Source organism: Paroedura picta, chromosome 4 (genome assembly GCF_049243985.1).
Source record: "Paroedura picta isolate Pp20150507F chromosome 4, Ppicta_v3.0, whole genome shotgun sequence".
Lineage (NCBI taxonomy): Eukaryota > Metazoa > Chordata > Lepidosauria > Squamata > Gekkonidae > Paroedura > Paroedura picta.
The window spans coordinates 109603749-109616775 of NC_135372.1; the positions used below are offsets into that span (position 1 = coordinate 109603749).

At 44.3% G+C, this 13027-nt stretch overlaps 1 protein-coding gene across 4 annotated transcripts in view; it reads right to left on the reverse strand.

Moving 5' to 3' along the window:
• Window positions 1-13027, reverse strand: part of DENND2C (DENN domain containing 2C) — a 68735-nt gene that overhangs the window by 8885 nt on the left and 46823 nt on the right. For all 4 annotated transcript variants that reach the window (XM_077334978.1, XM_077334979.1, XM_077334980.1 and 1 more), the window contains 8 exons: window positions 12340-12527; window positions 6590-6699; window positions 5692-5761; window positions 5107-5184; window positions 4033-4173; window positions 3194-3342; window positions 1966-2143; window positions 1247-1288 (listed from right to left, as the gene is read on the reverse strand). In XM_077334978.1, coding sequence (XP_077191093.1) covers window positions 1247-1288; window positions 1966-2143; window positions 3194-3342; window positions 4033-4173; window positions 5107-5184; window positions 5692-5761; window positions 6590-6699; window positions 12340-12527 — 956 coding nt within the window. The remainder of the gene's footprint in view (window positions 1-1246; window positions 1289-1965; window positions 2144-3193; window positions 3343-4032; window positions 4174-5106; window positions 5185-5691; window positions 5762-6589; window positions 6700-12339; window positions 12528-13027) is intronic.

A 13027-nucleotide genomic window follows, 5' to 3' on the forward strand; every position in this document is an offset into this window, starting at 1 on the left:
TAATATGGTCATATCACCTGATAAATGTTTAACAATTTTTTTAAAATATAGGGAAAATATAGGAAAAAATTATGTAATTTAGTTGCAAAACAGTCAGTATGGGTAAGGTTAATGATGCTGGGAAAGGAGGTTTACTCTGCCTGCTCTGCTCTTTCTCCCACTAGAAAACCCCTCCCCCCATTTAGTAAGTCCTGCTGCGGTACAAAGACAGGTACCTATATTATGGCCTTTCCCCCAAAGTAGTTTTGGGAGGCCACTTCTGTTTGGAGAAACAATGTTTGTTTGGGGAGAATATATATATTTTTTACAAAGACTTATCAATGCCACAGCTCCAGTCAATATCAGCTTTCTTCACCCATTCCCCAACCCGAGGATTGCTTTTTTGCTGCTAAATTAAATTTCCAAGTATTTGATCAATGAAGCCCTAGTATCACATGTGACTAGGTCTTTAGCTATTTCATAATTTTAGGCTAAGCTCATCAAGGCAGGGACCTTTTTCTTTATTCTGTCTTGATGTGACTTGTCTATTAATTTATAAGTGTCATGTATAGGGGGGCACAACATAAATAACTTGTTATTTCCCTCCAGCATTCAGTTGGTTAGCAGGCACACTGAAATCTTAGATATTAGAAAAGGAATAAATCAATCCTCCAAACAACTAAAATGAGTTGGCAACATTTATTAAAACCACTAACCATCACTTTTTAAACTTCTGCTTAGGGAAATGATAATCTGGATGTGTTTTTGTCTGTAAAAACCCCTTCCGTCAATAGGGAACAATGAACACCAGCAACAAACAGCATTGGGGAGTTTATTTTAAGAACAGATATCCACAGGAAACTCTGACTGTCTAGACAACAAGAACTCTAGTTGAGAGGAAATGTAGAAGACAGAGGACGAGGGACATGGAAGCAACAAGAACTCTAATGATTCTCTCCCTTTTAGCTGACATAATGAGAAGCACCATTTCAACCAGAAGCCACCTGTGGAAGCCTTGGCCAGTCAAATGTATATACAAAACAAGAGGCCCTTGGAGAATCTTTTTTTCCATGAAAGCCAAGCCTTGTCAAACCACTCACCCACCAGCCAGTGCAATCCTCTGCCCAGTCTTCAATCACATAAATGGTGAAAGTAATACTGATTCCTCTCATGGATTTATACCCCTCCCTCCACAAAGTCCAGTCCTTAAAAACTGTATGGTCTGTTTTGTTAGGGAACTTGCTGGCAGACAAACAATTTTACTCACCTGCTGCAAAAACTCATCAGCACAGAGATCAACAATCAGTACCTAGGGAAAGAAGGAAAGACACACTTGTTTCACGTACTCCACAGTGCTGATACTCTGGGCTTTAACCATCAGCTTCCATTCATATACTGATCCATAAGAGTAAGGATGGCAGCCTTAGAACGATGCTATTGCATCCAGCACCAGCTAAGTCTCTCACCAAACACAGTTCTCATCAATAGAGGGGGGCCAGATAACTGTATTATTTCAGAATGATAACTTCACTGGTTGTGTGCATAGGGCTTTTGGACAGACATGCTTTTGGCATAGCATGGTTTGCGTTCACATCACTGTGCTACACTATTTGCAAACCTTGTGGACAAGCCCACCCAGTTGCAAATGACTGCTACAGCACAATATGAGACTGATGAGTGACTATTCAATCACATGCATGTGTGTCAAAAAACATAGCAAGGTTATCTAGAAGTTCAAGGAGATGTGACCTGCCAGAGGGAAAACAAAGGCATAGTCCTTGGATCTATCCTCACTCTTTGCATCAAGCCAACTGCAGCTTTATAGGAGGGGACATTTAAATCACTGAAGAGGCATGAGAAGAAGAAACTCAAAACGCTCTCTTTTCCCAGACTTTTCCCCAGACTTCAAAGCAGCCGCTTGAGGACTGCTAATTAGTCTTCAAAACAAGTTGGTCTTGCATGTCTCCCTTTGCTTTTCAATCTTACCTCTTCTATAGGCAGGTCCTGGAGTTGTGTTAAAGAGCAGGAGAGGATGCCAATCAGGAATGGGGTGGGAGAACAGACAATGTCTATCATGGAATCGGGCAGGACCGGGATATAGGTGTGTTGCCAGGTAAATGGGTACAGTGTTGCAACCACGGCATGACCACATTTAGACAAGGTGCTGTGTAGAGAAAAGATGCTTGTCAGCATATGAGATTCCCAGATGACAACAATAAAAAATCCTTAACCTATAGAAAGTAATTCAGGCCAAAACACATAATTTAACTTTCTTGCAACAATCTGTAATATAAATAATGCCCAACTGGGGTGGGTGGGAAGAGTTGGGACTCATTGCCTACCTGATTGGCCATCTGTCCAACAAATAGCCAATCTGGTAGGTTGTCCCGCCCCTGGCCACATCCTATTCCAACTTTTTCCATGGGGAAGAAGTGCCAACCTGTTCCACTGAACTGGTTGCTAAAGATAAGCTAGCTAGCGAACAGGAGCTGGGAGATAAGGGAAGAAAGGGCCTGGGACTGCGGGCCCGGGTTAGGGGGGGAGAGAGGGAGCCTCCACCAGCGACTGCCCCCACCCCGAGCAGCCCTGCCATGACCTCGCCAGGCCTGCCCAGTGGGGGGGGGGGGCGGGAGGAAGCTAGCGCTCACTGCATTTTTTCTACAACGGGCTTTTTTGTTGGTATAACACATAATGAAGGCAAGGGATTGAAAGAATGAATCCTCTCATGCCAAAAACGTAAAGCTGGCATGTGTAGATGATTTTGTTAATGCAAAATGGAGTTTTCAATGTGTGGTACAAGCATAGGTGGGTTTTTTCCCCACTTCACATGCTAGCCTTCTACGTGCAGTTTAGTTCCTATGGAAGAGCATTTGAGAATGCCATCCCATACCAGCATTGTGAAGTGGTATCCATGTTACAGTAGCCCAGTTGTCCCTTTGCTTGAGAAACTGCTTCAGGAAAGCAGTTTCCCTTTCCTCACCACGCACTTCTCTGTACCCTCCTTGCAGTATTCTACCTGCTCCACCAAAGGATTTCAAATATCAAATATGAGTTGCCTTCATAAACACAGATTTGAAACATACATTGGGAATGCCACTGAGGATTGGGGTTAGTTTGGACTGGTCTCAGCATAAAAGGTTGCTATGCACAGAAGGTTGAGAAACATATGTAAATTCTGAGAGACCAAAATGAAGGACTGACAGATCTACCTTACCTTAGATTGTCAGCCACAAAGATCACCCTCCTTTCCAGTAGAAGAGAAGCACAGACTTGGATCAAGTGAGCAACACTGAGGCACTTAAATAGACATTCAAAGTCCACATGCTCCAGACGGGAATCAAGTGGACGACAAAGTTCAATCACCTAAGGGGAAAAGAGATAAAAGCATCATTAACAAGGGCTGCCTTAATTTGGAGTGGGTGGATGTTTTTGAGAACTAACATTTGGTAGGTGTTCCAAGAGAGACTTGACAAATTCAAATCTGTGTTCCAAAAGACAAATGTAAAATGCATTCCCCAGAGAGATCTTCGATCAAGCACAGTGAACCAGCTGAGGATCCCTGGCCCTAAGGACATTTGCCTGACTCAACCAAAGCCCAGGCCTTCCTCACCCTGGCTCCTGCCTGGGGGAACGAGCTCCCTAGAGAGATCAGGGCCCTATCAGAATGTTCTGAGTTCTGCAGGACCTGCAAGACAGAGCTCTCCTGCTGGGCCTATGGTTGAGGACAGCTAGACAATAAACAATATCATATCCAAATCTTGGGCCTCCCTCCCACCCCCTTCTGCCCTCCTTTTCCTCCAGTTCCTCCAATCTTTTACCATTTAATTGGCTGCACATTATTATTATTACTGCTAATGCAACAATGATAACTGCAGTTTTAAATAGTTTTAATTGTCTGACATTTTAATATAAATTGATTGTATTGTTTGCTTATGAACTGTGTATAAATCACCCTGAGACAGTTTACTGGGAGGTAAATATAAATTTGCCAATAAATAAATTGTACCACGCTTCATTTGCTGTGATGCAGACAAATCATGCATTTGCTATTACCTCATTTCCTGCACCTGGCAGGAAGCTCTTCACAGTGATGGTGCGCCCAGGAGCAGGGAATGGTGCCTCCATGACACTGCGCATGAATGGGTGCACCAGAGCTGGGGACATCTCACGCCGTTTCTCAACTTCATCCAATATCTGCATGAAAAAAGCTTGCTGTTAACAAAGCTGAATTTCATTGGCCCAAACACCAGGAGGCAGAAGTGACTGAAACAGAATTTCTACATGCCATCCTTCATATACATAAAGATTGTAAATTTATTTATTTATTAGATTTATTAAATATCCAAGGAAAGTTCAGAGAGATCCAATTACCTACCTGAAGGCTTCTGTGTGAGGCAAGGAGAACAAACCATGCCTCTCACAGACACCCAAGAATATATGAATCAGTCTCCCAGCAGCATATACCTCTGAGGGCACCTCAAGCAGGGAAACCACCAGAGACCCACATGGCTTGTGTAGAAGTAGCTGCTCTCTGTTTGGGAGAAAATCTACAGAGGGAAGCAGCCAGCAACTTCAGCAATCCACACTATGGATTCCCTTGATCACATGCAGCAAATGCTGAATCGGTACAGATTTCAGTATATTGTATACTGGCAATTTACAAGTGCGAGTGACAAATGCTTACAATCCCATCTAAAATTGCAGTCCTGTCAAGTTTGTAACTATCTGCAGATATAAAGGTCAAACACTCCTCTGGAAAACCAAGCATCAGGTAATTCAACATCTAAGAGATCTCTTTGGCAAGCCTATACTACAATTTACTTTTGGAAGAGTCTCTCAACAACTCAAATCAGGTGCAAAGAATTATGCTTTTGTTTGCTACTAGGATTCCTACAAGTGCCAATATACATTTTCCTTACAACTACATGCATATAAATATTGGGCAGCTAGTCAAGGAATCACTTCAGGATAGATCGTAATAACATTACAGCATAATTCTCAATTCTCATGTTAGACAAGACAGTCTTTCTCAAAGTATTGCCCGTTTATTCTAGAAAGAGAAGTGAAAGCAAATTTGAAAACACATAGGAGTTAAATTTACTATGAAGTGGAAGGTAATTTACTCACCTTAGAGAAAAGATTGAAGCATCCTAGGCGGCTCACCATGCAGTATACTTCAGGTAGCCGTTTGCCTTTACCTTCAGGCTGAAAGACAACAACAAAAATCACAGTAACCCATCAGGCAGCAGCTCGCCATGTAGAACAAGAAGGAGGATGAAGTAGCTAGGAAACGGATCCTCCAGCAATACAGCTTCCCACACTGACTTTTGTCCTGCCTTTTGTTTGCCAAGCTGAAGCCTTGTCTGCAACTGCATTTAAGTTCATATTGGACTAGGATCTGGGAGACTCAGGTCTAAATTCTCACTCAGCTACAGAAGCTCACTGGGTGACCATGGGCCGGTCACACTCAGCCTACCCCACCTCGCAATGTTGTAGTTTTAGACTAAAATGGAAGAGGGGAGAACAAGTAACTTTGGTCCCCGCTGGGGAGAAAAGCAGGGTGTAAATATTTGAAAAAATAAATAAGCTGATAATCATTGTGTCAGCATTCTAAAACGCTCCACCCACAGGATTATGGACAAGCAGGCAGACACCCTTCATCCACAATTGTACAATTTCCACAGCAGCATGAAATGACAAGATGCTACCTACCAGAAGCTTCTTACAATATCCAAACCAGCGACTGCCATCTTCGCCTGTCAGCACGAAGGAAAACGTTTCGCTGGATATATAAAAACATAATTTGTCAGATTAGCAAAATGGCTAGAACTGGAATTAGCCTATTCTGCAGGGGGCCCTACCCCCCTCACACTGACAGAGTTGGCCATAGACAAGCCTGGACTTCTCCAATTCCCAAGCGGGGATTGTTTCAGAGGACTGGAGGTTTACAGCAGATATCTCATCAGCTTGCTGCCTCACAGGCTTTTCCACCCTGCCATAAATTACATCAGTGGCAGCCAAGAAATGACCTCCTTACCACACCCTCTCAGGGGTCCCTTGGCTGGGGGGGGAGGGAAGAGGAGGGGGCACTTATTCCACAGCAGCTCCTAAATCATGGTGACATAGTAGGACAAGGGACAGGGAGACCATCAATTAAAAAGCAGATCAAAGGTGGTTTTTGAAGATATTTCAGCACATTTACAAAAATGCAATTTCTCAGAGTAGCCAAAACTGTCCCCATCCAACCCCTAGTTCCTTGCAATCAGGGCGCTGCAAAACTGTATGAAAAGGGAGGTATGCAATTTCTTCTTTAGGTGAGTACAGAGATCATTCCTTAAGCAGAAACAAAAGAACTGTTTTTTTTTCTTTCTTCCCCTGGTCATACTGTTGTTCGTTTTGAAGGTGCCACCACATTTCCGTTTTATCTTGATACAGCGGACTAACACAGCTATCCCTTTGCAACCTGCTCATGCAGCCTTCTGCATCTCTGCTTGTCCCCCTTCCCCCTTACCCACAGCTTCTGCATTCAGTCTTCAACAGAAAATTAGCTCTTGGAAGCTAAAAACTGCCCAGGCATCAAGTTTCTCAGAAGACAGAGAAGGTTACCTACCTCTTTGACTCTGATGTTGGACACCAGTCCTTGGGGTCGGGGAAACAGAATTTGGGGATGACCTTCAGCCTCTCCTCAGCATCTTTTGGCTGCCGAAAGGGGTGGTCAGGCTGCAAACAGAAAACATGCCATGTCAAGGTACAGGTGGAAACAGGCAGGTTAATCTCTGTGCTCAGATAGTCAGGTGGGATACAAGATGATAAAGTCCATTCTAGCTATACTAAAATTTCATCCCTATATCAGTTTTTGTCCTTCTCTTTCCCCTGTTCATTTATTTGTGTTTGCTAGGATCCTGGCTCCATATTTTAGCAACTTTTCAATTATTTATGGACATTACAGTTTGCATTGGTCTAAATGACCGTTAATAATAAAGACTGATATTTGGTTCTCCTACCTTCCAGACTACTGGGACTTCATTAGATCTTTCAGGATTCAAAATTTGCAATCCATCCAAGTTCTGGGGAAAACTACTTTGCAGGATATTCAAGCTGGAATGGCTGCTGCATTGAAAAAGACTCCTTGTCCACCACTACATAGACTGCAGTCCATTCAGAGCTGGAAAAGCAAAGACCTTTCTGCACTCTGAGCCCTGTGAAGATTCAATACAGGGGGAAGGATGTGAACCTACTATGGAGAAACCCTCCAGGGTCCTCTTCCTTCCTTGAGCATCCACTGGCTTAATGCCAGGGACAGAGGTGGAGGCACATTATGAGAGTGGTATCTTGTTTCCAAGCAGCAGCAAGTGTTCGCACTGGAAAAGATGCCCTGTATGGCAATGCAATGCAATTTTCTCAGCTTGGATGGATCATGAATCTCAACCACCAAAAGGATCTAATCAGATGTAAGTGTACAGTTTGAGTTCTTATAAATGTAAACATGGAAAATGTCATGTCTTCCTAGACCCTCGAGGGACTGTTTCCTGGTACAATAACATCAGTTTCACCAAACATGTCAGTTGTGGCTCACGGTTCCATGCTGTGCTTCTACCATAGCCTTCCATGTGGAGCGCACTGCTTGCTCCCTTCAAGCCTGATTTGCTATGGAGACCAGAAGGGGTTTTGTATGAGTCAGACTTCACTGCAGAGTCGACACAAGGAAGTGACTAGCAGATTGTTTTGAAACAACACTATTCTGGGAGTTGGTAAAAGTCTGTAATCACTGTGGTCATGGTATAATCGTTGCTCCATAATTACTGGGGTGCTGTTTCCTGAAAGACCCTCTTGTGCAAATCCTGTTAGCATCCAGCAAAACATTCCCAGGCAGGGAGAGGAGGCAAGCTAACTGGCAGACTGCCATCCACTTGGTCAGCAATGATACAAAGAGCATGCAGTCACGTGAGATGTTGCTCGTGGTGTTTCCTGCGCAATGTAGGCCAACATATTCCCCTCCCTGTTTTTGTTATCAACAGCAGCCTGGATGAAGTCAGCAGAGCTCTGGGATTACAGTTAACTTAGCTGCACTTCCTCTCCTCTTCCAACCCCAGCCATGCAGCACTAGAACCTGGCACATATTTTCCTGAAACAAATCCAAGGCTTTTTCCTGGCTCTGACTGTACCATCATTAAGCAGCAGCTGCTTCAGTCTGTAGTCAGAATTACACATCAAAAACTGATAGCTGCTTTTTCTTCAGAAATTAAACTTTAGTAGCAGGATCTGGGAGTGGGGGAGAGGATGCTTAATTCATTTTCTAACCCTCACCTCCCCCTCTCCAAATTGCCTCTTCTCTGAACCTACTTTTCTTTTGTCTGAGGAAGTGTCTGTGCACACAAAGCTCACACCTTGGATAAATCTTTGTTGGTCTTAAAGGTGCTACTGGCCTCAATTTTTCCTGTATTTGATGAAACAAGCATGTTTAGAAGTATGACATGCACTAGGGCCTATCAGTGTGATATAGGATCTTGGAGACTTGATTTCAAATCCTCACTCTTCCATGAAGTTTCCTAGGTGAATTTGGGTCACTCATTCTGTCTCACAGGACTCTCTCTCTAAAAACAACTGAAAAACAATTTCACCCCCCCCCCGCACCTCAAAACCCCCACTGCAGCTATATTTCTCTGAGTTAGTGCTTAGAGGAGGGATCCAGCAAATCTTCCTTGGCCTAGCCTTAAACAATGCCTGTCAGAAGAGCTTCCACTTGCAGGGCCTGCAGAATTGTGGTAGCTCCGTTGAAAGGAAGGATGAACATGCACATTAGCCTGAGTTTCTGGAATGGGTTAGGGGTACTGGTATATTTCCCCATATGTGAAGGAACTACTGTTTAGATAAACAATGATAGAAGAACATACGTAAAAATATAGAAATGTTGCAATCTCCATTAACATACTTGTTAGGAAACTCTATAAATTAGCTTCCTCAAAAAACAGTGGCATTTGGTGTTTCATCTAGAGGTAATAGCTAGAATGTTATTAGCTCACAATAGGAAGCACTTATGCTCCCAAAGATGGGGATCTGATTCGACAAACTGGAGTTTATCATGCTAATGGATAAGATCTTGCTGTCAAAACAAGAACTTTTAACGAAGATGCATATGCAGAATGTGCTCATTCAACAGGGGTCTCCCTGGAATAGAAACTTTTCATTAGAGCCTGCAAGGAAAGAAGTACTGAACTGGATACTGGAAGATTTGGACCTCCTAATTTTTATTAATCTTGGGTATTTTTAGTATATTTATGTGACATCTGTGTACAGATAGTTCAGCATCTCAACAAACACACCCTTCTTCCCAAACTGGAAAAGCAGCTACTGATCTTTGTGTTGGAGGATACTCAAGCTCTTACAAGGTATGGACAATTCAATCTCAGCCCTTGATCCCATCCACACTATGGACCCTAGATATCTGTCCTACTAAATGGAATCCCTTACACATCATTGAGATTGCACAAATGATAAAAATAATATCAACTAGGCTTTAGGGAAAGCCTAGTTCAAATCTGTTCACTGGGAGTCCTTGAGCCACACACACTCCCTCAATGGATAACCTACCTCACAGGTTTGTTGTGAGGATAAATGAATGATTAATTTATTTAATACAGCATTTAGCTACGTATTTTGACTTGCATAGATTTTTAATAGAATCGAACCTTTTAAAAAGTGTAAATAATATGGATACAATTCTCTCTTTTCTCTCTTCCTGGCAGTCCTTATATTCTCACCTTTTCCTACTTTATTCTCTACTTCCCTATAACAACCACCGATCAACCCACCATTTATCTGCAACCCTTCCTCTCTATTTTCCCCCATTTGCATCCTATGTTCCTCCTTAATGGGGATCCAAGGCAACTTAAACCATTCCTTCATTTTATCCTCACAACAACCCTGTGAGGTACGTTAGCCTGAGAGTGTTGTGTGACTCATCCAGCAAGCTTCCATGATCATCCAGCAAGCTTCCATGGCAGCCTGGTCATTCAAACCTGGTTTGTCTATATTCTGGTCTTATACTCTAACTGCTACACCACACTGCTCTTTGTTAGTTGGCTGCTACTGAAAACTAGTAAGTAGTTGGGCCTGAGTAAGTCATGCAAGTCAAGGCAAGTTAACCAGTGGTTGCTACCAGGCCTGGCCCCAGTGAGTCCTCCTTCAAAGGTCAAAATGACCCAGAAGAGGTTTGAAATGGCAATAGAATCATAGAATCATAGAGTTGGAAGGGGTCATACAGGCCATCTAGTCCAACCCCCTGCTTAATGCAGGATCAGCCCTAAGCATCCTAAAGCATCCAAGAAAAGTGTGTATCCAACCTTTGCTTGAAAACTGCAAGTGAGGGGGAGCTCACCACCTCCTTAGGCAGCCTACTCCACTGCTGAACTACTCTGACTGTGAAATTTTTTTCCCTAATATCTAGCCTATATCGTTGTACTTGTAGTTTAAACCCATTACTGCACGTCCTTTCCTCTGCAGCCAACAGAAACAGCATCCTGCCCTCCTCCAAGTGACAACGTTTCAAATACTTAAAGAGTCCTATCATGTCCCCTCTCAACCTCCTTTTCTCCAGGCTGAACATTCCCAAGTCCCTCAACCTATCTTCATAGAGCTTGGTCCCTTGGCCCCAGATCATCCTTGTCGCTCTCCTCTGTACCCTTTCAATTTTATCTACGTCCTTCTTGAAATGAGGCCTCCAGAACTGCACACAGGACTCCAGGTGTGGTCTGACCCGTGCCACAATACTGTTGCCATCCTTACTCTTATGGATCAGTATATGAATGGAAGCTGATGGTTAAAGCCCAGAGTATCAGCACTGTGGAGCCAGTTTGGTGTAGTGGTTAGGAGTGCGGACTTCTAATCTGGCATGCCGGGTTCGATTCTGCACTCCCCCACATGCAACCAGCTGGGTGACCTTGGGCTCGCCACAGCACTGATAAAACTGTTCTGACTGAGTAGTGATATCAGCGCTCTCTCAGCCTCACCCACCTCACAGGGTGTCTGTTGTGGGGAGAGGAATGGGAAGGCGACTGTAAGCTGCTTTGAGCCTCCTTCAGGTAGGGAAAAGCGGCATATAAGAACCAACTCTTCTTCTTCTTCTTCTTGTGGTTACTTAGCAACAGCCACTTAGGGCATTGGTTGTTAAAGCTATAGGCGCTCCTTTTTAAAAAATGATAAAAGATTTTAGATATTTCTGCAAACCTGTAGTTTTTCTCATGATGGAGGGAGAAGGGGAAATGAAAAGGAAGGAAGGAAAACCCTAGGAGCAGGGGGAAGGAATAAAGAGAAGGGGAAAATAAAAAGAAAGAAAGAAAGAAAGAAAGAAAGAAAGAAAGAAAGAAAGAAAGAAAGAAAGAAAGAAAGAAAGAAAGAAAGAAAGAAAGAAAGAAAGAAAGAAAGAAAGCAAGCCTGAAGAAGGAATGGAACCACATACTAAGGAAAGCCCAGGTTCTTAAACCATTTCATTTGAATGAAGATAGAAGAATGAAAACTGGGTCTTTATACCCTGCTCTTCACTACCTGGATTCCCAAAGCAGCTTACAAACACCTTTCCCTTCCTCTCCTCATAACAGACACCATGTGAAAGCTGAAAGAGCTTTGAGAGAACTGCCCTGCAAGAACAGCCCTAACAGAACTGTGACTAACCCAAGGTCACCCAGCTGGCTGCATGTGGAGGAGCAGGGAATCAAGCCCAGTTCTCCAAATTAGAGGCCACTGCTCTAAACTAGGTCCTGGCACCGGGCCGCGGCTCCCTCTCCCAGCCCCCCACGCAGTAAAAAACTTCCCAGACCACAAGCTTGCGGCCCGGCAAGCTTCTTACTGTGGGGGGGGGAGAGGGAAGCAGGGCCGCGCATGTGCGATTTTGGCCACGCGTGCGCGGCGTGTGCATGCGTGGCTGCGTGATTTCGGCTGAGCGTGTGCAGCCGGGCAATTGCCCTCCCTGCTGCCGCCGGTCCCCAGCCTCAAAAAGGTTGGGGACCACTGCTCTAAACTACCACACCACACTGGCTCTACTGGGTAGTCAGTTACAAGTGCACAGGTGCCACATAGGGGAACCCTGGCCTATTAATTCTGTCACCGACAAAGCCAGAGCAAAGCCAGGTGATTCCTCTTCAAATCCCCCATCCCCCCAAAGACAGACGCTTCATCTCTGTAGCACTGGAACGATCACAGACCTTTCAAAAACCACACAAGAGCCGGGAAAAGACAAGATGATCCACAAAGTTTCTCATTTGCCAGCTGCTGTAGAATTCTGTTAAAATCCACCTTCCCCTCCCCACACCAAGCCACATGCTGTGGAAAACATAAAACACTTTCAAGCAACCTGCAGCGCACCTTGCTGGGGAACTGCTGTATAATCCGTGGGGTGTACGTTGCTTCTGACGGCTTCTTCTGCAATGACACCACTACGAAGAGCTCAAACAGCTGCTGCTCCTGGAACTCTATGAGGTCTCGCTCCAAGGTCTGGTAATGGGGATTCCTCTTGGACTGAGCCTGCACCTGCAGTAGCCGCTTATGACGGCCTAGGGAAGACAAACCACTCTGTAAGGGGGCTATAGCATTAACTGCACATCTTAAACAGAGCCACAGAAAACAGCACAGCCTCATAGAAGAAGGAAGGAGGAGGAGGAGGAGGAGGAGGAGGAGGAGGAAGAAAAGAAGGAGAAGCAGAAGGAGGAGGAGGAGAGGAGGAGGAGGAGGAGGAGGAAGAAAAAGAAGAAGAGGAAGAAGAGGAAGAAGAAGAAGAGTTGGTTCTTATCTGATGTTTTTCTCTGCCCAAAGAAGTCTCAAAGCCTCTCCCCACAACAGACCTCCTGTGAGGTGGGTGAGGCTGAGAGAATGCTGATATCACTGCTCAGTCAGAACAGCTTTATCAGTGCTGTGGCGAGCCCAAGGTCACCCAGCTGGCTGCATGTGGGGGAGTGCAGAATCAAACCTGGCTCGCCAGATTAGAAGTCCACACTCCTAACCACTACACCAAACTGGCTCTCTTAGCAGGAAGACAGGGGAAAGGTTAAGGATT